The sequence below is a fragment of the Haplochromis burtoni genome, unplaced genomic scaffold, assembly GCF_018398535.1.
Source record: "Haplochromis burtoni strain Fernald_Lab_line unplaced genomic scaffold, NCSU_Asbu1 Contig_185, whole genome shotgun sequence".
Lineage (NCBI taxonomy): Eukaryota > Metazoa > Chordata > Actinopteri > Cichliformes > Cichlidae > Haplochromis > Haplochromis burtoni.
The window spans coordinates 775,494-802,257 of NW_024582546.1; the positions used below are offsets into that span (position 1 = coordinate 775,494).

The 26,764-nt window shown below is 40.4% G+C and overlaps 1 protein-coding gene across 8 annotated transcripts in view; it reads left to right on the forward strand.

The window, feature by feature from the left end:
- Positions 1-26,764, forward strand: part of astn1 (astrotactin 1) — a 487,501-nt gene that overhangs the window by 423,208 nt on the left and 37,529 nt on the right. For all 8 annotated transcript variants that reach the window (XM_005936984.3, XM_005936986.3, XM_042225858.1 and 5 more), the window contains 3 exons: positions 12,764-13,053; positions 15,369-15,502; positions 15,968-16,119. In XM_005936984.3, the coding sequence (XP_005937046.1) occupies positions 12,764-13,053; positions 15,369-15,502; positions 15,968-16,119 (576 nt within the window). The remainder of the gene's footprint in view (positions 1-12,763; positions 13,054-15,368; positions 15,503-15,967; positions 16,120-26,764) is intronic.

Sequence of the window (26,764 nt, forward strand, 5' to 3'; positions counted from 1 at the left end):
CACTCTCTGATTAATGAATTACGAAAGTCAAGCTTCAGAATCGAAACACCACCCGATCCAGCCCCACACTGTCTAAATTAAATAATTTGATGTTTAAATGTGTTGTTAATCATTTCCACAGACTTTCTTAATGCTAACATTATGCTAACATGTTTGTAGTTGGTTTAATAGTTTATTTAGAGATTGTCAATCCATCATTTATCATTTAACCAACACTAAACCATTTAAATCCATGTTTATAAATGACATAGTAAGGAAGAGCAACCCTATATAAATGATGAATCAAGTATTAACTTATTAACGTACTGAAGCTTAATAGTGCTGTTAATGTAAAGTCTTACCCATGTAATGATCTGTTACTAAAACAGGTTAGTATAATCACCACATAAAGTCTGTAACTCAGACAAAACCATTCGTTTATTTGTCAAAATGCACTTTTTGCATCAGTGAATGAGTCACCGCCACTATTCCTTTGACATTGTTTAATCCTAGTTGATGTTTTTGTGCTGAATATTTAGCTCTTCTGTCAGCCTCACAGCAGATTTTAGAAATGCTCCTAGTTTCCTGACAACCTCGCCCTACATTTTCTCACTGACGCTGAATATCTGCAGACTTTTATTATTCTGAGGATAACTGGTATCGTGTATCAGAGTGAATATGTTTCAGATATTTATTTATTTTTTTGCATGCATTTGCAGTTGAAAAGTAGCTTTCTTCCGATGTTTCCACAGAAGGGTAAACGGCAGCTACAGTAACATGAAACAAATGTGAATTTACACAACGCTACATAGAACAGAACCAAAAAGCACGGGGCTGCTGAGTGAACATTTACTACTGTAACAAAACAGTGCTGCGAATTAGTGCCGAGCCTCTCGCTCTGTTTGGCCAAAGGTTCCCATCAACCTCACACATAATGCCCTCTATTGCAATGTAACAGGAACAGAAGTAGCATATGGGACCATTCTGTGCACTCTTCTGGCTTCTGCACTGCAACACTGTCCTTACTCTTATAGCTGAGGTGTTTAACTGAGCAGCTTCTTCATGTTCACAGCTGCAGCGCTGCTGTGTTTATGTGCTAAAAAAGGTTTCACTCATGATTTGTACCTGTGTGCTCGGTAGAGTTTGACAGTTAGATGGACTATAATGCATGTGAAGACTACACAGTGAAACAATGCAAGTGTATTTTGGAACGCTAACTCATTTAACTGGAAGAAATATGATCTCTTTGCCTTACAAAGGCATATTAAAAAAATAACGGTAGACCACTCTGTTTATTTGTTTGCTTAAATTCCAAGAGTATTTGAAAAGAATGACAACAACTGGGAGAAACAGAAATTTAAGCTCCTGAAAACTTTGTTTCAAAGGCCTGATTAGATTTAACTGATGTAGCTTTAAACATAGGCAGCCATAAATTACATCACCTTTTCCCAGCCAGAAAAAGAAGTGCTCTCGTATGATCCTGAACTGAAAAACTGATGATATCAGAATTGGTTTTTTTTTAATTGTGTCTGGTTTTACAGCTGGTTTTATGTGTGTGCAGCACAACACAGAACCGTAAAACAGGATCATTCCTTTCTTTAAGAGTAGCTCCGCCAGTTCAGATGCGATGAGCTCAGAAGGTCGTTTAGCATATTCGGCCTGCAGCAAACACACTGGACCTCCTGATGGTGTGCAACGCATCAGTCAGCTCCGCTCACATGTAAAGCCTCTGCCAAATGCCGAGTGCATCCTGGTGAGAAAATCTGATGGAAACTTGAAAACATTCAAGAAATGTTACACTGCAGGAAAAGAATAATCATTGTAGTTGTCTGTGTTTCCTTTTTCCTGGTATATATTGTAACACGAATACATCTGGGAACTAATATAGTTACAGCCTTTTTAGGATAAATAGCAATGGTGCGGATTTAGGTACAATATGCAGCGTACAGAACTGTTACTGCTATTTGAGTGTCCATTGCGCACCAGTAAACAGGTTAATAATTGCAGGCAGATGATTGAGGAAATTACTTTAGGCTGCTTCTTCAGCTGCATTCGTTCTCTATTACTGAGTGTTTAATGTGAGTAGAGATGAATTCCAGGTTAATGGGCTCTTACCACAGCAAATGAATGATTTGTAAACTGATACAACAGGGAAATGTGACTGTCTGCAGGTCAGCGAGTTAGCAGCAGGAATTCAGCATCTTGCAGTGGGTCGCTTCACATTAACGGTGACCTCTCTAATTGTCAAGCCATGGAGTTGCTTCCTGAATTTGATGGATCATATACGTGCGCACATGTAAAATAACACGCCGTGTGATGCTTTGAGTTGATTCCATGCAGCGTGGGTGTCTGCTCTGCTGACACGAATTCACATGGGAGTTCAAGTGTTGCAACGCTGCACGGCACACGCACGCATGACAATAACGCACGTCCACCCACGCTACTTGCACTCGCATCTCTATTTGTGTCACTCATCTCAGCGTATCACTTTCCCATCCTCCAAATTCGCACTGTTTGCACTCATCCATCCCTTTTCTGGCAAACGCACTGACAAACAAATGCCTTCCCTCTGCCACCCTCTTTTGCTCATATCCTCCGTGCAGAAACAATCTCGCTGGATCTCTCTCAGCGTGGCTCCGCAGCCGAGGAAACCTTCCACACTTTTTATTTGCAATTCGCTTTAGTTTGGATACTGGCGGAGCGTCGCCCTGTTACCGTGAATTATCAGGTACAAGCTGCACGCGGGTACCAGGGACAGTGTTTGAGCGTGTGCACGCTCATATGCACATCAGAGAAGATTTGTCTGTCACACAGATTTGGCTAAGCGCTCTGATGTATTCCACTTCACAGGTTTGGAGTTTAGATCACGCAGACAGACACACAGGATATCTACTGTATTGTTTATCTGCGTCTCATTCAGTTTCCTCTTTGCTGCCTCTAATTCCATTTATCATTTTTCTCCATACAAGAGGCACGATCCCTCCAAAACTCCCCCATGTTTAATGCTTTTTCCTTTTTTTTCCATCTCACGGCTTTCCCATTTACTAAGCTACTGCCAGCTTTAATTTCCAACATTCTCAGATCGGCAGAAGCGCTCATGATTACGTTCCATAACCATGTAACGTTCATCTCGGCCAGACGCATTTAAAAGGTTGGGTATGATTTGCCCTCTTTTTGTCTGCTGAACAGTGGAGCATGCACATTGGTGTCTCCCATTTGCAGAATTCGCCAAAGTGAGCGATCCGCTTGCATCATCTAGTGGCTGAACGCTAGTATTTCACAGTCACTGAAGTTAGTGGAGTCACACTGAGTGGTATTATTCCACACAGGATGGAGGAGAGAAGAGGTGTCAAGTCAGACATTTAGTTTAAAAGCCTCTGTTAAAAATGAGGTTGATGGTGTCAGGAGCTAAAATCACGGCACTTTGATCACAAAGATGAATGGTGATTTAATGAGTCATCCTTTCACAAAGAGGGCTGATGAAAGGAGATATAATGGAGAGGATCTGTGGGCCCGCGAGAGACAGGAAATTAAGGCTTTCAATCCAAAATTCTGAAAAATATTCACCCAAACAACGTCTGAAGATTACATCCTTGAACAGTTCTTCGTCCCTTTCGCTTCTCGTGCCGCTCTTTCTTGTCTTCTGTCTCATAGCCATAAACATTTATAAACTTGATATTTTTGTAAACAAGACGACTGACTTGAGTCAGTTAGTCGCAGATGAACAAGAATTATATCTCATCAGAGAGTGTAGGAGGACGGGGTGGATGGAGAGGTATTATATGAATCTGAATAGCTCTGAGCTCCATCTGTTGTGTACTATAGAGATGAGTCATTCCGCCTAGTACAGCACGGGTCAAAGCAGCCTGAAATCTCCAGCTTCATAGTCGCACACATACAAACACTGACCCACAAATAAACACGTCCACTAATACATGATTGAGTGAGTCTGCCATCGTGCATTTAGACTGTGTCTACAGTTTAGTCAAGCCTATTAAGCCTCAGCTGGTATCCGAGATTGGTTTTCAGACCACATCGATGCTTGGGACAAACATTCTGAAATGATAACACAACAATGATAATATGCAGTAATAAAAGAAAACTCAAACATTAAACTCCAAAATAAGTGTTGAAGGAGACTTACAGTCTTATGCTCATTTTTCAGCTCAAAATTCTTATTCGGGGAATCGAGTTCAAAATGATCCTTTTTGTCCTTTACTGCATCTTGGTGCAGCCCATTTATTCACACTTTGTCTGAAACTCTTCTGTTCAGTTTTATATCTATATTCACAACAACCACACCTCAAGGTGCGTTAATGTAAAGAGAACCTCAACGATCAGACAACCATGCATGAACAAGCCCATGGCAACAGTGGGTGAACTATAGGTAAGAGTCAATGCAATGGTGGTGTATGAACACATAGAGAGTGAAACGAGTGAAGGAGAAATTCCCCAGCACCTGAAGGCTATTGCAGCTTAACTAAGGCAGGGTTCAGGGTTCACCTGATCCATAAAAAGCAAAATCTGAACTTTTCCTTAAGAGTAAAGAGGGTGTCTGTCTCCCAAATCCAAACTGGGAGCTTGTTCCACAGGAGAAGCTCCTGAAAGCGGAAGTCACAAGTAAGCCTGAGAGTGAGGCGCTCCACTAGGACAATATAAAACACTATAGGTCCCATTTACTTTACCACTCCCAGATTAAAAAAAGAAAGAAAACCCACCTTAAAACTAAAAACACACACCTGATACATTGCTTCATATAGCTGCTATGACTGCTCTACAAAATCAAAGAGGAACTGCAAATGTGTATTTTATCGCTTTAACACTGATGCTGACAAGATCAGGTATGCCATTATAAAAATAAAACGGACTAATCCTTACCTTAATATAATAGAAATATATAAAAAATGGTACTACATGTAGTTTCCTTTATGTGCTCCCAACACTGAATAAACCAAATATCAAGCTATCAAAAAGTCAGACGCACATAGGCTCGCAAAGGTACTGTGTTCTCTGCCCCTGCTGTCCGACGTGGACCACATTAGGTAGCGTCCTCCAAAATTTACACCCAAAATTGTATTTCTGTAGAGGCGGAGGAGGAGGAGGACGTGAAGGCACTATTTCTCTATTCGGTCTCGTCATCACTTTCCTTCGTGAGACATCTGACTCAGTTAAACATGGATTACTTTTAATGAGGTGTGTGTGTGTGTGTGTGTGTGTGTGTGTGTGTGTGTGTGTGTGTGTGTGTGTGTGTGTTTTCCCCAACATGTTTCCTCTTCAAAGCAATACACTGCTTGTAAAACAGTTTAAAGCATGTGTGTGTTCATGTGCATTGGTTGAAGTTGACAGCAGTTTAGATGCATGTGTGTGAGGGTACTTTCTAGATTGCGAGCTTGAGCTAAAGACAGAACAAAAGGCAGGAAAAACAGAGAAGTAATGGAAATGGAAATGTAGAGGCGGTGCCAGAAAATGTGTGAGGAAAATGTGATCCGTTTTCTTGTTTTAGCAGAGAGATGCAGAGCGGGGATACAGTGCTTACAGCTTTTCCCTCACACCTACCGCACGTTGTGAAAAAGAGGTGTGATTATGGCATTTTGTCGGGTAAGAGAGTAAAAGGGGAACCACACAGAGGAGATATGGCAAGACGAGACAAAGAGACACTGAAACAGCAAGAAACATTAAGCAAAGTTCAAAGCGGAGCACTCTGCTGTCTTGTTTTTGTCTGTGCGACTGAAAAATACAACATGCATATCAGATGGAATAACATCCATTTCTCACAGCTGCGAGCTGTAACTTACCTTTCAAAGCTTTTTAGAGATGTTCATACAAACGATACAACATCCTGTGCCTCTCAACATATCAAGACTATACTTGCACTTTTGTGTACAAGTAGATTAATGCACACACATCTCTAAAATACATGCATTTGAAGGTCAGGCATTCATTTCCTCGCGTTAAGTAGATTCGAGCCTTTGTGACTCTTGGTGTGATTGTGGAGAGCAAGTCCACTTATCCAATAGGGCGTCTATGCTATGCATCAGACAAGTATGCATGTCAGAGACTCACTAAACAAACAAGCCAGGTTGTGTCTCTGTGTTGCAGTAGTATTGTTATCGTTTCATATGCAAGACATTAGCAGTGATGTCTGTTTATGAGAAAAACGCAATAGTTCCAAGTGGTCCTGGGGTTTGTTTTTTAGCAGAAAAGTCTTGTCGTTCAGCTGATTAACCCTTCTCTCCAGCGGTTGCTTGCCACAAACCTTAGCCATTTTGCATTTGCTGTTTCATTTACTGACTACATGAGCTTAAAGTGATGTAAATCATACGCAGTATAAAGGAAAAGATGATCTCTGGGAAGGGCTACTTTTCCCTTACTAGCCACAGTGTTGGGTTTAATGCATCCCAAAATAACATGTTACTTTAATCACGTTACATTTTTAAGTAATGTAACAAATTACATCAATAAATAGATTTATTACATTATAGTTATAATTATGTTGCTCGCTATATTACTCAGGTTGTTCAGTTATCTGCACGATGGGTGGACAGAAAGAGAAAAAGCATGAAACATGCCTTTTTCTACTAACGCACTTGGTGATATTGTTCATGTGGAGGGAGAAGGAAAATGTTGGAGCAGTCTGCAACGTTTGTGGATTGGAGATATGGACATTCCTTTTATTTTAATACAAAAAATGAAAATAATGCAATGATAAAGTGTAAACTACTTCTACGATAAAAACAACAGCATAACGTAACACTGACCCTTTGCAGGCGTGTAGCATGCTAGCAAAAAGCCCGCAAAGAACCCACGATCACAGGGTGCCACCCCAGCCCAGCAGCCAGAGGCTGATCTTCAGCTGCTAACTTCATATCTGACATGTCCTTAAAGCTGTTAGCTTTAAAATTTAAAAAAAAGAGCGACTAATACTTCCTGCTGCAGTAATTTTAGGCAGCATGGCTAATATATATATATAATATATATATATATATGTATATATATATGTATAATATATGTATATATACATATAATACATATATGTATTATTGGTATAGTTCATATATACTATTATTATATAATCATATAGTATTATATATATATATTACTTATATATATATATGATATTATATATACATATGATACTATATATGTATATATATAATATATACTATATACATATATATATATATATATCCTCTCGCACTCGTGTATATATCTATATATCTATATATCGATACGATATATATATATATATATATATATATATATATATATATATTCTGAAGCTTCTTCAGTCGTCTACGTGGAGGAGCTGGGGAGGAGGTGGGTTGCAAAGCAGCTTGTAGATGTGCAGCGACAGTGGGCAGGCTGAAGCAGGTTACAGTAAATAGTATGCCCTATTTACCAGCTGAGTCATCATCTGTGGCCTAACATTGAGGTCACCCCCTGGTATTGCAGCTGAGCTTCCCCTCACCAAGGGGAAACCCTGGAGCTGCCGATAGACTCGACGTTATTACTCTGCGTTGTTTTTATGGTAAACTTGAATTTTTCTACAGAATTCTTTGAAAAACCATAAAATCCTTAGAACAATTCTTCAAGCACATACTATATGTACCACACTTACTATATCTGTTCTATATTTTTATTTCTTATGAAATCTGTAACGATGTAGAAAGGTCTTGGGGTGATAATATGCTGTTTATCTTGTCTGTCAGGTGTCTTCAGGCCAGGCTGCTAATCCATTTTAATATCCCCCTTGGTCTCAGCTGACAGTGAACACTTCTGAAGTGAACCAAAACTAAACGGAAGTAATCATTGCCAATTTTCTTTGCCCTAAAAGCCACCCGCCTGCCCTAATTTAACTGCCACATTTAATATCCGTCTGCCAGGAGGTGGCAAGTGAAGATAGAGTGATGGGAGCTGATTAGTAAGGCCGTTTGACGGGGATGGATTAAAGTTTGGCAGATTAGGAGCGCAAGGACATCGATGTCCGTGGTATTATTCACATACGTAACCTGCAATGTTTGATTTTTCCTCAAAGTACTGCCTCCATTCGTTTTTCCTTATCTCTCTGTTTTTGTATTGATTTACTTCTACCCACGTACTTGTCCAGTACAAACAAAAGCCTGATCTTCTATATTGCCTTTGATTAGTCAGGGGAACAGGATGCCTTTATTTTTTATTCATGCACGCACACCATGCAGACATGCCTGTCAGGAGCCGGCATATGTGAACATTCAAAGTTTGATTTTGTATTCCTCCGACTCGGTCCTAAATCAGACCTCATTTACCTACACGAGCCTCTGATTAGTAAGATTTACCTCATTGACCCAGTTACAAGGAATCAGGGCTGTATGTTAGCATTGCCACTGACATAAACATCGAAGATTCACAAACGTGCAACCAGACCTCGACAGATCTAAGTAACAGAGCTGCATGCTGAACATGGAACAACCTGATCTAAAAGCAGAGATAAAACATTTGTCTTTAGGCTGGCACAGTATGTATTTGTAGGCTGTTGGTCCCACTGCTTCTGTTTGACACTTATTACAATTTTGATGTTTTTCTTCACATGTATACAGTTTTGTCTCATAGTTAAAGGGCCATGGTCTGTTTTCCTGTCTCAGCAGCAGCACCTTGTTGTTCAAGATCAAAGAAGAAGACTTGCAATAAGACAAGAAAGATTTTCTTGAATCTTGAATCGTTGAATCTTCTGATGTTTTTTTGACTGTTACTCAAAGGTCAGACTGTGTAATACTGAGAGAAACCTCAAAAAGCCCCAAAATTACATCTCAGACTTTGCTATAATGCATAGCACCACATATGGAGAAAACCAAACACAGCATATGAGCACAAATACCTCACACCAACTGTCAGCATGGTGTTGGAGAGGTAATAAACTTGACTTTAGTCACAGGACCTGACAGCTTGCAGTCACTGAGTTGACCGTTTGTGTAAAAAAGTATTCTAGAGTCAAATGTGAGGCCATCTGTCTAACAGTTAAAGCTTAGCTGAAACTGGGTCATGCAACAGGACAACGATCCCAAGCACACCTGCAAATCTCCAGCAGGATGCCTGAAAAAAACTGTTGCAATGCTCCAGTTAAAATCCAGAGCTCAACCTGACTGAACTGAGGCATCTTTGTAAAGAGTGCATTCAAACTCCTCCGCAATGACGTCATTAAGAAACATTCAGTTCAATTCAATTCAATAAAACTTTATCGATCCTGAAGGTTGACCCCGAAGGAAATTGGGTTAAGGCTGCCGACCTTTGCCAGCACCGTCTTACCCTTCCGACCATACATACATTACACAGCATCACGTGGGGTAGACAGGTCAGAGAGGTATAACCATAACATATGACTTCAAATATTAGTGAATCAAGGTGTGACGCTGCAGTCCTGTGGAAATGTTCCTTTTCACGTGACTGTCTGTGTTTTTTTCCTCCTTAAACCTCAACAATTCAGATGGTTTCAGACAAAGTGAAGTGTGCACTGTATATATTTCACAGATGTGTGGGACAATGTTATCAAATGGATGAGAACTGCATCCATAACAAAGCCACCACTGGTTTGTTACTGTTGCACTTTCATTCTTATCTCTTTGTATTTCGACTCAGGTGCACACACATAGACATCTATTTGCATAAGCGCAAACACAATCAGTCTAATTCTGTTTTTCGTATTTGACTGTTTTTTGTTCTGTTAACTGAAAGTTGAGATGTTTTTGTAAAAGACTATTTTAATGGAATTGGTGAAACAAAAAGTAAACACTAAGAGGGGGAAATTATTCATATTAGACAATCAGAAAATGGTCTTCCTTCTTGTTTTGCATGTGTGCTGGTCCCCGAGCTTGTGTGCACACTTTTCCCATCTTCCCATGGCTCATAAAATGGGTTGTATTCCATCAAAGGCAGCTCGCACAACAAGCTTATTCCCTAATTGGTGCTTGAGCTTTTAAATTGCCTGTGTTTGCTCACTTCCAAGCAGTCCCCAAAATGCTAATGTGAAAAATTCAGCCTTTTAAAGAACAAAAATATTGTCAAAGTTCTGCATTAAGCATGTCTCCCTCTCTCACTGCTTTCCTATTTCCTTTGCAAGCAGATAACCCACTCTGTCTGAGAGGAAATAACATTTAATGGGGAGTAATTGATTCATATATTTGCATAATACAGAAATTTCATTCAATAAACTTTTGCTATAATCTGCTGGATGTGTATTTTTCTCATTTACACAAATAAAACTCTATTACAATCTTAATCATAGTCAGTGGCAGCTCTCGAGTCTGTTGGAGACCCAGGCAAACAAAATCACAGAGGGCCAGCATTCGTCACCAGTGTTGGTCAAGTTACTTGAAGGTAATCAGTAACTAATTACTGATTACTTCCCCAAAAAGTATTCCTGTTACTTTAATGATTAATTATTTTCAAAAGTAATTAATTACTTAGTTACTTAGTTACTTTTTAAAAACACGATTTACAACCTGAAGAGGTGATAAAGTGATAGATCTTTCAGCCCAATTCTACTTTTTCTGCATAATCCATCATACAAAAAGTAATCAGATGGAAAAGTCTCTTTTTAAAACTTGTTTTATCAGTTTTAATCTTTTAACTTTATGCATCAAACAAAAATTTAATTATCTGCAACATTCTCTGACTGGAAGAAATTAGTTTAACATTTAAACCTATTTTCTGCACATTCCAGCTCATAAAATAAAATATATTTTTTTGTGTGTTTACACTCAGTCTTTCAAATAGATGCAAGTAAAACACAGCAGAAAATAAATAAAGTCAAAGACTCAGCGGTCCTGTTGCTCTATTTTCACCTGTAAAGCAGGAGCAGGGAAGGCGGAGGGTTACCCTGGTGCAGGTGTGCCGCGGTCAGTGGAAGAATCCGCGAGTTTCTCTGTGAGTTTCCCATTACGTCATAGCTACTCGGTGCTTGTTGGAAGTTTAGGGGTTTTTTTCGCTGTAAAAAGAAGTTTTCTTCCCACCCACAGCGGACACTAATGTTTTTGTCACTTTTTATGGAATCAAACTCAAAGTAAGATCAGTACTTCCACGCTTTAAACGCTGCAGCTGATACTCTCTCCTGCACTTTGTTGATCTGCACACAGCTGTTGTCACGAACACTCGACATTCTTGCAAAAAATCACGGTTTTAGTAACGCAGTAACGCAGCGTTCCTACGGGAAAGTAACGGTAATCTAATTACCGTTTTCACAATAGTAATCCCTTACTTTACTCGTTACTTGAAAAAAGTAATCGGATTACAGTAACACGTACTGCCCATCTCTGTTCGTCGCAACGTTATAAATTTATGTCATAAATAATCTCATGCCAAAAAATAAATAAAAAGCAGTTGCATAAAACAGGTAAAACATTCATCCTGAGCCCAAGTTTATGTCAGTAACTGTGCCCTACTGTTAGTTGACTGCCACTGTCCCAAAGTGACTCTTGGCCGTGCACATTAACACGGTCACGTCACAGACAGCAGAGCTGGCCACAGTGGGCTGCTCTGTTAGCCAAGTTAACTAATGTTACACACCAAGGTACACAAAAGGAGGAAGGACTTCCATTTGGACATGAAATTTGTTGTTCTGCTTAAAAGGAGTAAAAGCAATGTGGCTTCTAAGGTTGACAAATCACGTTTTTGTCATGATTCTTTCAGTAAATTTCCCAGAAAGACCATCTGGCCTAAAGCAGCATCTCTACTGGACTTAACTCAGCTTCATTATCTTGCATTATTCACTTTAGGAGATCTGTACTAGTTCTCGGGTCAGTGTTTCAATCTGAACTCTGGGGTCAGGGTGGATGCTGTCTATTTGTCTCTAAGGTTTGTGTCTCATTTCAAAAGAATGACAACAAAATGTTAGAAGGAATCCAGAAGCCTAGGTGGAAATATAAATCTTTGATCAGGTGAAATAAATATGATTTTTAGATTTTCCCTCAATTATTCCATATTATCATTTGATGCTGGGATGCTCTTTAAACTCTTATTTACATAATGATGTTGTGTCCTCCTTTGCTGGGAACCAGCTGGAGAATTAGGTCCACCGGCTTTTCATCTCACTGTATCCAAATTCTAAAATAATGTCGTAAAGTCTCCATCTGTAGATAGATAGAAACGCAGTATAAAAAGTAAGGAAATGTGTGTTTGGTTGATTATTTCTTTGTTATAAAAATGCTTCTGGGCAATAAATCTTATACCGTTGGAAAGCCTGTTGACTTCACCTTTAATGATGCTACAATTGTGGGTTGAGCAGCAAAGTTCAGCCCAAAGATAAAGATATCTGATGATAATGATGCATTTTTCTCCAATGCCACAGACTAAGTAGGGAAATTAAGTCAATAATAGTCACATTATTACAACACGTCATCCTTTGATATAACCGTACTTGCTATGAAACATAAAACTCTTGTAGCTGCATTTGTAGCTCAAATATTTACACTGCTGCTCATGCATTGTGCATGTGATGCAGAAAGACTACAGCCTCTCTAGAAGGGCGGTATGGGAATGTGGGAACGCATTACTGCTTTGTGCCTTTGCCTGCTGCCGCAGAAGAAAAAAAAATCTCCCAGTTCAGCTTTTTTCATTCCCTTAATCCCTAATCTCATTACCGTAAACATGTGACATCACCATCTCTGTATCTTATGCACACGGCTATTTTTAATAATATTATGAATAAAAGTTCTTTGGAATGACTTTTGTGGGTTTTTTGATTTGATTTTAGCAAGCTCTGGAGAAACGACAGTTAATTAGTGACACAGTTCCCTTCTTTCTGTATATTCAGGTAACTCACCTTCAGAGGAGTCCGAGGAGCGCGACAAGGAGCGCGACAAGGAGCCCCGGACGCTGACCTACCCTGCGTACATTGCCAGTCTGCTGGACAGTGGAGCAAAGCGCATGGCAGCCGGAGTCCGCATGGACTGCAGCAGCCAAGGCCAGTGCCCACGGTCCTGCCACCTCTGCCACATGAGCCCAAGGGCAGCACAAGGGCGGCAGCAGTCTGAGCCGGTGCTGCTGCAGATTACCAAGGCTACACCTATTTATGAGCTGGTATCCAACAATGAGACCTACCAGGTGTGTACAGTGTTTTGGGTGTTTGGTCTTTAATATTTAAACTACACAAATTTATTCTTCACACCCTCTAAATTGAAGGCGGTGCCTTCTTGAAATCCATTCCCTGTGCAGCATCGAAGAACACATTTATTATGCAGTGTCCTTGTGATCCTAAAGGCTTCATTAGGAAACAGGTTATGGAAACAGAAATCCTCAGAAAGAAGCATTTCCCTTCCAGGATGTCACGCCTTTCTTTGCTTGAAGCATCCTGTGCCATAAACTGCCTTATTGCGCTGTGCCTTATTTGACTCCATCAATACTGTACATCAATAGTGCTTCTACTGCTCCAGCAGGGTCAATACAGTGCTACTCCTGCAGTGTCAGGCCTTTATCCTTAAGCTCAGTCAGACAGCTGCTGTTATTGAAAGAGTCTGCTTAGAGTCTGCTACAGCTTGACTGTGCAGGTATGTGTGCAGAAAAGTTCAATTGTAAAAGTACTTTTTAACTCTTCCCTGTAGTTACCAATATTGCCTTTACTCTAGTGCTATGCAATATTGCAGATTTTGGTATTGATCCAATATCAAGTAAATACTGGGCCGGTATTGCCAATACTTTTAACCTATAAAGGCTGCTTATGTAGGGGAGAGCAGTGTGTGAGATAATGAGTTAACAAAACATACCTCTCAGCTTAAAACTGGGTTTTTTTGTGACCTGTATAATAAATATTCCCGTCTCTGCAGGACTTCAGGTCAGCTTCTGTTGTTCACATACCCTGATGCTATAAATAATATGGACGTGACAATCAACACAAAAAGATTCAGACGTTTTTCATAGTGCATGGTTGAGATGCTTTTTTTTAATTACCAAAAAATGATTAACACATGCTGAACGTGCAGAATGAAAAGAATTCTATTGTGCTAGTATTAATCTGACACCATTAAGAGCATTGCACCAATATTTAGATCTACCCACCTCCACCATTTTTTCTCTGAAAGTTTTATGAGCCTTTCAGGTTTTCCACATTTTCTACAGCATTCTGGTAACGTGCGTAATACCAGCTTTTTATGTAATGTTAAAATGTGAAACATTGTCCCTGCCTGGGTTCTATATCCCCAACACTGTGAGACGTCTGGAGGTCTCTCAGTGGGATGTTTCATTAAGTAGTAGCCGCTTCAGTCCACCGTTCCTAAAAGCACAAAGTTCTGTGTCCATGTTATCCTCCTGTAAGGTTCCTCCTCACCAGTGAACACTGGCTTCTTGATTTCCTGTCTGACCGAAGCCTGTTTGTCTCTGATTGTTCATGTTTGACTTTGCGCCCCCATGAAGAGTGTTGGGGCTTTGAACCTTGTGTCTCACTGAATATTGACAGCTCTGTCAGCCACATGGATCGGTTTGCACTCTCTCATTTATTGTGGCACATTATATAAACAGGTGCTTGCTTTTCCTAATGTCCAGTGAATTCAGTTCATCACAGAGGGACATGATTGTAGGGGAGGAAATTAATAAAACACTCTTAAGTTCTGTTTCTGATCGTGCGGATTTGTCTGCCGATTGGTGTGGGGGGGGGATAGCAGAATTTTTTCTTAAGAGGAGTGTGGAAAATTTAAAAACGAATCACTTTGACCTGATCTGAATGTTGAATAAACGCAGGTTCAAAATTCTTATTTCACTGTTTTTGGTGCCTTAGAGGTGGAGGGATAAATTGAGGTTCCGCTGAGAGTACTCTGGATAGCTCTCTCTCTTTGTCAGCCTATAAACCAGAAAATACTGTCAACAATCACAAAAAGTTTTCTGTAACTCGGGCTGTGAATGATATACAAACCACCCCCTCAGAATGCAGACAGAATAAAAGTGAAAAACTGTGCGTTACTGAAGTAGAAACAGGCGCATCGAACTGAAAAGTCTTTAAATTTATGTAGAACAAAATGTTGCATGTTTATTGGGATCTAATAGATATAACCGTGGAACTTCCCCTTCCTGATTACTTTTTTACGCAGTGTTTTATGTTTTTTTTTTTTACATGTTTTTATGTTTTACCTCATTAGACAAACACCAATTTGCAATAATTTGCAATGTCCAGTGGAGAAAGTGTAGTAAATGAAATAACTTAATGCATATTTGATACATTTTCTTGTATTGGTTAAAGACACCCACTTAGGTAATCAAATTTGCCTACAAATTGACCATTGCATGGAAAAAGAAACACACAGGGGTTTTTAACTTACAGTTCCTGGTATAAAAATCGTGAAGTAGAAAAGTTTATGTGAGAAAACAGCTGTAAAAATACAGGTGTTCATGTGTGTTTATCTCTGCCCTCTCGCTGTTTCTTATCGTAGGCTCTTCAGGAGGCAATGATGAGCATGCTGTGGTGCTCAGGCAAAGGCGATGTTATCGATGACTGGTGTCGATGTGATTCCAGCGCTTTTGGCACAGACGGACTGCCCACCTGCGCCCCGCTTCCTCAGCCCATGTTAGTAAAACCTGTATTCTTCCCCTTACATGGATTGTGGTAAATACAATCAATTGTTTCACAGGCAGAAATTGTTCTCCTGCTTCAGCGGATTTGTGTGCATGCAGTGTTTTATTGCAACATTCCTGTGGTCAGCGCGTTTGTTCTCCGGCTCGGTTTGGGTGCTCTAATCAATCCGCTGAGCTGCCATTCATCGATTTCTTGGCATAAAACTTGTGTGCACAATGTTTTCAGTGACATAACTACAGAAGAGAGCAGCAGAGTCAGTCAGACATTAGCGGATAAATGACTATATTTTCTGTTGACAGAGGTGTTTGTGACAGTGCAGAACATGTTTTCAGTTGGATTGCAGTTGACAGAACAAGAAGGATAATGTTAGCTGTCAATTACAGTAATGAGGCCAGTGTGCTGAAAACATCTTTCAGTAAGTGGTGCGCTTGTATATCTCTGTCATTCTGTTGCCAGGCTTAAACTGTCTTACGCCTACGAACCCAGCAGCTCATTGGTCATCATGGAGTGGAACCACACGGAGCCCCCAATCGGTGTGAGGATTGTTGATTACCTCATCAGCCAGGAGAAGGTGACAGAGAGAACCGACCACTCTAAAGTTGAGACAGGTGCGTCAGTCGAACACAACATATGTCAAGAGTTTGACCATGAATGGCAAAGCCTGCGAGATGGGAAATTGCACAACGTGCTGTGGTGCTAGTTAGCAAACACCTTTAGGTAACATGAATCACATTCATCCTAATAGTCCCTGCTTTACTTTTATAGATACAACGGTTTACAGGTGAACTAATAGTACACTGCAGTGAAAATGTATTTGGCACCTTCCTGAAAGTTAACCTGAGTAAATACAAAATGCAGTATTTAAATGAGGATTTGCCTTTTGCTAAATCATGAATTAATATTTTTTGGAAAGCTGAATTTATCGTCACTTGCCGAACCCAGGCCAGTAGAATCAAGGACGAAATGACAAACTGAAGTAAACTAAAAGAATCCAAAAACCACCAGATCACCACAGTCTAAAGCAGTGGTTCTCAAACTTGTCACATCGTTCCCCACATGGCAGGAAGAAGTATTTTCACGCCCCATCTAAAGGAAACAACGACAGTAAAGCCGAGCTGCAACTTTCTTTAGATAATAAACTAATTCACAATGAATCCTTCAGTAATTTTTGTTTAAAACAAACAACTTTCATTTCAAACAACTATTTGTGACTTTTGTTACTAGACTGCTGCATTAGTCTGCACCACCTCTTCAAAAAAAGCAACAAGTTAAACAGAATGTGAACATTATAAAGTTCTGTCTTAGTCTTATTTAAAAAAAAAAAGAAATCCAGAAACTTGTGAACAGAGATGAAAAATAAATAATTTAGTGAGAGTTTAATGCGTTTCACTCTTAGTGGCTGCAGTCAGCCTAGTTTGACTGCGGCGCGGCGACGGGGGATTTGGACGGACCTGAGCGGCATCCGCAATCATGCCAAAGTAGGTATCCCCGACAGAATTTGTTTCCTTGCGCCGGGAGCATTCGCCGGGCAGGCAGAGCGGGTCCAGTTGGCGCCGCCTCCATTGCAACCAGCTAGACGTGGAAGTAATGAACTGTTTTAGTGAAAACGTGAAAAATGAATGTTACTGTTACTAATTACTGTTCAGTTTGTGGGTGACAACAGAAAATGATACATTTATTGTTCTCACGTGTTATTGGACAGGATTATTTCAATAAAGCAAGGAGATTTTGACTGATAATTATTTGTATTCTTCTGTAACTGTACAGAGCTAAAACCTCCAAAATGTCAGGAGTAGTGGGTCATTATAAGAAGTGTTTGTGAACTAAAAATCACGAATGTGGGATGTTGTTTGTCTGTGGCTTGGACAGCCCAGTGTTTGCTCCCGACGCAGGGGAAACAAATTCCGTCGGGGGTACCTACCTTGGCACTTCTCAGTACACTTCTTTATTGCAGCTGTGGACTTACACATGCGGCTGCAGCTTTTCAGCGGATGCAGAGCAGATGTGCATATTATTAGCGAACTGCCGCGAATTTCTTGGTTCTGCCGTAAAAGTGATTCAGATGTTAAACATTAGTTCCACATGACTTTTCTGCCAGGTGACTTGCGCCCCACCTGTCACAACTCTGCGCCCCGCCACACACAAACAAAGCCACTGACATCTGTCAGTCTGGAAAGAGTCGCAAAGCCACCTTTTAGGCTTTGGGACTCCAGTAAACTCCGATGAGAGCCATTATCCCCAAATGGAGAAAACTTGGAACAGTGGTGAACCTTCCCAGGAGTGGCCGATCTACCAAAATTACTCCAAGAGCATATCGACAACTCATCCAGGAGGTCACAAAAGATCCCAGAGTTCATGATTCAACAATAACAAAGAGACTGGGCAAAAGTGGCATCCGTGGGAGAATTCCAAGGTGAAAACCATCGCTGAGCAAAGACAACACAAAGGCTCGTCTCCAAAGAACATCCTGACTATCCCCAGAACCTTTTGGAAAATATTCTGTTGACTGACGAGACTAATGTTAATGTTTCTGGAAGGTGTGAGCCCCGTTATATCTTCTGTAAAACTAACACAGCATTTCATAAAAACAACATCATACCATCTGGTCTGAGGCTTTTTGCTGCTTCAGCATTTGGACGACTTGTCATAATTGATGGAAGCATAAATTCTGCTGTACCAAAAAATCCTAAAGGTCAATGTCCAGCCATCAAATTGATGCCCTGAGGTTCGACTGCACTTCGGTTTGGTTCAGAAAACTAAAAAATAAAGGTGGTTGAGTGGACTAGTCCTTTGGCATGATCTTAAACAGCCTGAAAACTGTCCAACATGGCTGAATCATAACAATTCTGGAAAAATGTTTGGGCCAGAATTCCTCCACAGCAATATTAAAGACTGTGAAATGTGAACCTAACCATAAGTCCACCAATTTAGCTGCACCATATGGCCATAATTTGTGTGGAAGAAACCCTGGTTTAGAGATCAAAGGAAAGAGATGTCATCAAGCTGCAGAAAACACTATTTCCTGAAAAAGGTGCTTTCCATGGCAAAGGTTTATCCTGTTAAACAGTTTGACAAAAATGTTCCATTCAAAAACGCTTTAAGCATTAATAATAATCTAAGTCAAAGTCTGTTTAGGTTTGTCAGCACTAACAGTACAAAGACGTCCTTTTGAGCGCTCTACCTTTGTGCAGTCTTAAAAATCACTCTCAGTTGTTATACAAATAATTGACTTGTAATTTATAATGCCACCACAAGATGGTGTACACTAGTAATAACAATGGAAGTATGTGTAATTTGTTCAGAAGCCTGATTTCAGGACATTTACTTGTGTCTACACAGCTGTGGCTGTTTTGGACACACTGTTGTTTAACTAGCCAGATGGCAGCTAGAGGCATTAAAGCTGCTTCAGTCTGCTTTACCTCTCACGTATATCAACACACATATAACATACAGTACACACACTTAAGCTTTACAACAAAGGTTAGTCGCCTCTTTCTCCAAGCAGCTTTCATTAGTCCCTTAAAATGATTTCTGTTTGTTTTCACTGTTTAATCTGTAAGGATTCAGTGATTTACTTCAGAGGAAGTCAGTGAAGCAGCTACACGAGCAGCAGGAGTGTGTGTGGCTCTGTCATCCATAACAGAGAGCGCAGCTTATTTGGCCCTATATGAGTAGAAGCTGGCAAAACAGGGGCGGTTTATTTAAGCAGTAATGACCCAATCCATAACGGAGACTGTTAGGGTTCCCTGTGAGCACCAAAGTTTGTTGTAGCTTAATGAGAGAATAAACTGTATTTGTCAGACCAGAGAGGATCATTAATCAATACTGCGGGTTCAGAAGGGAGTGGAAAGTGTTTTCTTTATTAGTGGTATTAAAGAGAACGTGAGCTATAGTTTCGGCACTAATGGTTCGTGGCTATAAAAGATTGTATTTAGTCTCTATTTCAAGGCTTCTTCTTTAGACTGCAACTGAGTGTTGCAGCACGGTCGATCTAATGTGAGCGCTCTGTACATTTTACAGTTTATTGAAGGTAGCGAGAGGTGCTTGTGTCCTGCTCTCTCGTATTGGAACGATGCTGCATCTTTTTATTGATCGGTGAATCGTGATGGACCCTGATCACAGAGCATTTTCTTTAGCGCTATCGGAAAAACATGGTTGCTGTAGCTGCATTATTGCAGCTAATACTTAATGCTGTTACTTTACTAGTTTGCACAATTTACCATGTTAAGCATGAAAATATGGAGACTCTTTTCATCCATGCAAATGTACAACCTGCTGTGAGTTTAGATTAGTTTTGAGGTTGAACGTGCGTCATCAGGCAGCAGATGCAGCAGCACCAAAGACAGCAGAGGTGCACATTCTGGACAGATGAAGATTGTGGGGAATTAAAATTAGTTTAGCTGAGGACGAGACACGCATTCATAACAGCAGCTACACTCTGTTGTCATGGGATGATAATTTGTGTACTGCGGCAGAGACACGTCCAGCAGTCTGAATGAGATCCCAGCGGTCGGTGGCTCGAGCGCTCGTGAAAAAAACACAACAATAAACAGCAACCAAGAAAATACATATCAGTGCCCCAAATACATGTAAAGAAATTCAAATATACAGCGACAGGAAATCATAAATCTATTCCAATATCCTCAATAAACAGACTGAAAATGTCATTTTACTTTTTCAGTGCCGCGGTTGTTTTCTGTAGTTATATTTGTACCACGCAATCATGAATTTTCTTGTGAGTTTTGTATCTATTTTCTTCCACTTATACTCTCACAGCACTTCCCTGCTTCAAGCTGAAGTATAGATTGAGTCAGTGCAGCTGAAACAAACTGCTGATGTCCGTGAATTCAGTTCAGACGTCGGCTGATACAAAGATAAAGAAGAGAGATCATACCCCAAACAAGATGCTAATCTAGCACGCTGACTTGTGGCAATGTTTCTTATGGAAGTTAGCGGTGTAACACAGAGCCTGTGCCACAGGAATGTTTCACTCTTTGGATTATTACAGCCATGCTCAGGTTTTCCAGTTTCTCTTGCTCTTTCTAAATCAATTGATGCTTGTTTCTGTGGTGTAATGTCAGCCATTCTCATTAAAGTAATAGAGATGACTTTTTTCACACAAGAAAATATCTTTTGTATCCACTCAGCTCCACTAGCACCACATGGGGATAATTTCTTCAGGTTTTCCAGCCAGCTCCATAGCTAATCAGTGGCTCTGTCTAGACCCTTAAGGATGGCATAGATAATATGCTTTGTTCTCGCTGGTGTAACAGACTCTAGTCTCTCATTAATTGCTTCAAAACAAACTCACAAACAGCATTTGCCCAGGAGGTTTAATCCATCACTGCAAAACTGAAGCAGAAAATAAATTTATCAGACTTTCTTGCTCGCTGCCTGAAGTCCCGTTTTGTTTAGTGTCTGCTTGCAGAAAAGCATGACACTGCACTGTTAAAAGAGCTGAGTTTACAAATACTCCGCTTAAACCACTGGAGCCGTCTTTGAGGGTACTTCCTATGTCTAATATGCACTTTAATGTCGGCCTTAAGATTGTTGCAGTTTGTTTTTTTTAGCCTCCTGGGTTTTTTTTCTTCTCTTTTTTTAATCGTCAGCAGTTATGTGAAAGTCTCTTTCCTTCAGGAATCTTTATTTTATTAAGAAATGGTGTATCTTTATCAAGTGTGATTTAGAAAGTATAAGCGCATATTTTGCATGTGGGTGTTTTGGATGTTTTAGGGGATATGGTTTACATTTTTGAGCTGAATAACACTCATAATGAATTCTATTTACTGACTATTTTGAGTCCTGCAGATTTAATAAAGTTGGTATGTTATAAAATCCTGTTCAAGTAGTTCATGAACACATCAACCCAGTACATGTATGACATACTGCTTCTACCAATTAACATTCACAATAGAGGTGTTGAGTTCTACACGTATTGATATGACAGTCATAGTTTCAAGTGTATGAAGGCTCCCGTCCCATGTATGGCTTGGTCCTGCTACAGGATAACATCCTTGTGACTTGGAAAACTTTGTGGTTACTCGTGATAAAAGTGAAATTTTCAGCAACCCAAACAGTTGTGGCAAACAATTAGCCATCCAGATGTGAGTGTATAAGAACCCCAAGCTCTCCATTACCACCTGTGGTTGGAAGGCAAGTAGTGACCTATGCAACTGCTCCTCTCAAACAACTCAGCTGTTACTTTTAATTGGCAACTAATTTATAAACACTGAGCGATTGCTAACAAATTGCAATCAGCTGGAGTCAGTTTGCACTCAAGACTGCAACCTGTCAGCAAAGCCTTTCTTTGCAGTAGGAAACGTGACTAAACTGGTTGCCAAATGTTTGTATTCTGTGCCTTTCTGCAGCTAAATCACTGCCCTGCGTCTACGTCACTATTAGTGAAGGGATTTCAGTTTCAATTCTGTGAGGCTCTGGCTGGACTGAATTTCTGTTTAACATAGATTTCTGTGGTCAGTAATAGATTTCCAGTTTATGTCTATTCATCACAGTTAATCATTGTATCATCATATTGCATATAATTGCCAGCTTGACCCCATTCAATCACAAACTCAGATTGTGATTGTCTGATTGCATTAAAAGTCACTTTGAAGATGGCCACTGACTGTGAGCAGTTGCAGACCTGGTCCCCATTTTCAAAGTCAATGGGATTATAATTTCCTAGGACACTGTAGCAGTATTGTGGTCACGCCATGGTCTCCTTAATGTGACTGAAGCATAAGTTACACAATTAACTGCTTAACTGGAGCTTCAGCTCAAAGTGTCTACACAGTTTCTGGCAAACTAAGCTAAAGTTTGGGCTCAAATTGTGGTCAGAAATATTTTGTACTCGTAAATCAAATGCGTATTTGTGAACTGAGTTTTGTAACCTTGTAAACCAAAATATCTGAATATGTTATGTTTGTAAAGATACAAAGCAAACAAAAACTACGTGTAAAACTCTGCGCTCAACTCCCCGGGCTGTGTGCGACTTTTAACTTGCAAGTACACATTTTGACCCAATTTGTCTTTCTTTTAGCTGATTGGTCAATGTCATGGCAATCACAAATTTAACAATCCAATTAGAGAACAGATGGGTGTGTCGGTGCTTTGCTGAGCTCATCTATAGATGCACAAACATTTTCAGATATTTTGGTTTACAGGGTCACAAAACTCAGTTCACAAATACGCATTTGATTTACCAATTCAAAATATTTCTGACCACAATTTGAGCCCGTACTAAAGTGACTCCCATTATCACCGTTAACTTTTCTATTATTGCAGATACTTGTCCTGCACATGTGGGAGACAGGCTGTGGCTTTGGTGTTGAGTTCATTTCATTACTAATTTGTTGTTGGCTTTGGTCGTTGCTCTTTTGCTTTTTCTCTGATCTCCAAGAACCCTGAAGAGCTGCTCCGTTAAAGTATAAAGATACATGTGGCCATACTAGACTCCATATTTTAAATCTTAGTGTTTTGGCCACTGCCATGTTGGTTTTTTAGAGCCTTATATGGAGTGTCAAGTTATTAGCAAAGGCTAGCTAATTAGCAAGCTGCACAGAGATTCGGAGTATATCCTAAGGTTTATGTTGTTTTGTAGTTATGTGACAGCATGTTTCACGTCATGAGTGTCAAGAAAGTAAGGTAACGAGCAGTGGGATTCATTTTTTTAACAGTAACAACCCCAACACTGCACTTTTAATTAGTGCTAAGTAAAAGTCTATTAAAATAGTTTTAAATTGACAAAACCAAGGCACAAACTAGCAAGCCATGTTAGTCAGATCCAGGAGGATAAGATGTAACACAAAAATGATTTCCTTTAAAATTAACATGAGATTCTGTGGGGAGCTGATAGACTTCTGGAGGCACTGTGTGGCTTCCTCAGCACTGGCTTCACTTCTCAACTCCTGAAGTTGCCCCTCAGTCCACAGGTGTCTGTATAGTTTCCAGACTGAGTTGTGTGGCAGAGAAGGACCCACTCACACGGTGTTGCAGGTTGTCATGTGTTTATGGCTAAGTGTTTTTGGACACATTTTTCCCTGCTCAGCACAGCACACCGCTCTCCTCCACTGGTCCCAGCAACATCCTCAAAAAGGGAGACACAATTAGACGATGGAGGTCAGGTGTGTCAGTCAGCCCCTGAACCCAGTACTCCACCCCTCCCCTGCAACCAAACCCCGCCATATAGTTTCTTCATTTGTAACCATCAGATTTCTTTTTTCTAATTTGTTGATGCTGATCACTGCATAGTGACAAACTTGTGTTGTGACAGCTCTAAGCCTAAACTTGTTTGATTTTTGCCTAACACTGAAGTGCATGAGAAGTGTTAAGCAGGAAGAGACAAGCTGAAATCCTCTCTGATGCCGTACAGATAGGAGGAGGATGCAAAGAGAGACTGTGATTTCATATTGAGAAAAGCTGCCGGGAGCTATGCAGGCTTCTCCACCCACTGGAAAAGAAGCGCTAAATCTCAACGGCAAAACTCAAAAGCGGTTTGACTCCTCAACATATTTGAACCCTTTCACCTCCTTCACACTCAGCAGGCGCATAGAAGCTAACGTATAGGGTCGGGGGATTACAGAGTTTACTGAGATCAAATTCCATATCTTCGGGGCATTTAAGTTGTCAAAACTTTTAACGGCTCCCTCGCGCTGCCATTTGGACTCTCCGATGTGTGAAATTGCCCCGCGCTGCTCTAATTGCACTAAATGAAAGCTATCCAGATCTGGTTGTTGTGGCTTGGCTGTGTTAAGAAAAACACATACGTAATGTTTTATCACAGCTTGCCACCTATGCATCTCATCTTTAATGGATGATTGATTGCTTGGGAGGACACACCCTGATGCGAACACGACTGAAAAGGGTGCCTGGGTGTGGATGTGGAGTTCAGGAGAGCAGAGTGAGAGCAGGGGAGACAGGCAAACTGAAAGATGGAGAGATCTGGAGAGCCCTCTCTGCACGGCGTGGTTTTTATTTCAGCTGTCAGTCTTCTGTCATCTCCGAGAATACATCTCACACGATCTGATGTTCAATTCTTCACAGATCTCTTCTTGGCTGCCTCTACTTTCCTCTTCTGTTTTTTCCTACCAGCTCCCTCATCTTTCCTCTCATCTCCTGACCCCTCCTGTTCCGTTACTTTTCTCTTCTTAACTCTTCTCATTTAATCTTTATTCTAACCACTACCTTTTTCTTATCCTTGCCTCTTTGCTTTCAGGTTTCCAGGGGGAAAAAGAGAGGAGAGGAGGCCAGGGATGGGGCCTCCTTTTTTTTAATACCAGACTCATATTTCTTGCTTTTATTTTATCTTTATAATCTTCTCCTCCTTAGTCTTGGTTTACCCTCTGGATGCTCTTTGAAAAAAACAATGGGTCAAACTAAACAACTATCTCATTAGTAAAACCTTTTCAAGCAACCATAGTTAACCTACTGCACTATAATGTACCATAATGTCTAAGTCACAGCTCTCTTATGACAAAGGAATAGTAAAACCGCTCCTCATCACGTGCAGGCTGTATTCACTGCGATAGGTTTTACAGCATGATAAATTAGGAGTTATGATGGATGCATTACAGTATCTTTGCACCATCTTTAATGATACTTTAACAGGCTTTGATATAACTGTGTAATGTGGCATTATAGATCATATTGAATCCCTGTTCTAAATAAGTGACAATGGAAATCCATCAATGGTAATACAGAGACCTGCTTTACGCAGTCGTGGGCGTATATACGCAGAATATAGTTTAATAAATAAAAGGCTTGCCAGTTCTGGTGAATGTAATGATGCTCAAACTTTTAATACTGTACAGCTTAAATGAACACCATCAGCCCTCGGGAGACAAATAGATCTGCTATGTTCCAGTAGTTTGCCAATTTTGCTGTTTTTCTGCCATCGTTCCTGTTTCCCCAGGTTTCCCTGTTAAAACTAAATAAGATATTATCAAATCAGGACCAAATGTTGGACTAAGAGAATCTAATGAACAAGAAGGCAGTGGCTATCTTGACATAGATAATGTGTTTTGGGAATTTTCTCTCTATTCCTGCCTGTCCCTGTTACTCTGTCAAACGCATCACCTCCTGTGGGTGGTGGATAAGGAAAGTTAAATTGCTACATGTAAGAGAGAATTATTTTAAAAGGTATTAACCAATTGCTCGCGTATTGGATTTGCATGTTAACACGGTATGAGTCATTTGTTTTCACACTGGTAATGCTGCTCTTGGAAAACCCTTCATGCTACTTCAATGGATGTAATAATATTTCATCCCTGAAGTTAATCCTCAAATGTCTTGCATGATAAATTCCAGAAGGACGGTGAAAGCAGAACATCCATTTATGGGAAAAGATCTGCAAAGACAGTACTGCTCATCTGTGCTAGAAACAAAAAAGATGACCACTTGCTTTCTCGGAATGCACAGCAGAAACAGATGTTTGCTACAAAACATCTTTTAAGCTGCGGTCTTTATCTATGAAGCACAGACCCGCTGACAGATGCACGGTTGCATTTGCTGTCCTGTAATACCGATAAATCTACACACAGTACATACAGCTGATGATCAAGAGAGTCCAGGTCTCGACTCGATGTTGAGCTGACAACACACTGTTTGTGCGGTAATCTCTTTCTTAACAAGCTTCAGGCACACAAGGTGAGATCATAGCGAAAGCGCACACATACGCTCACGCATATGCACGGTCCCAAGCAGATGTTTGCAAATAGGAAGTCTGCTTTAAGTCAGAGCACCACTCGGCTGGATCGGTCTCGCTGTGAAAACAAACATCCCCTGAGCTGGAAGCAATCCAATGATCTGACGGCTTTGATCACCCGGCGAATGAGAGGTTTGCTTAGGGTCAGTGGAACTCGGTATCCCCTCAGCAAACACATTACTCACCTGTTTACGTCATACACTTACACACAGACAAACAGGCCGACCGGAACATGTGTGCCTTATCCCCAGACCAAAATTGGGAAGAGCTTCCTCTTAGCACTGGCAATTTCCTCAGAGCTGCCACTGCTTGACCTTTCCCACCTGCTTTCTCTTTACTGATAACACTGCAGCACGGCGCCATCCAAGTCAGGCCGGTCATTTCATGGGTAGCTGGGTGTAAATTACAATCCATTCGTCAACATGTTTAATGTAGTTTGCATGCTTGGCTTTACCCAACACCTCACTCCTTTAACTGTATGTCCAAAACTTGCCTTGGAAAAGCTTGAGCGCAGAAGGACGAACAAAAAATAATAATAATTTGAGGATGTT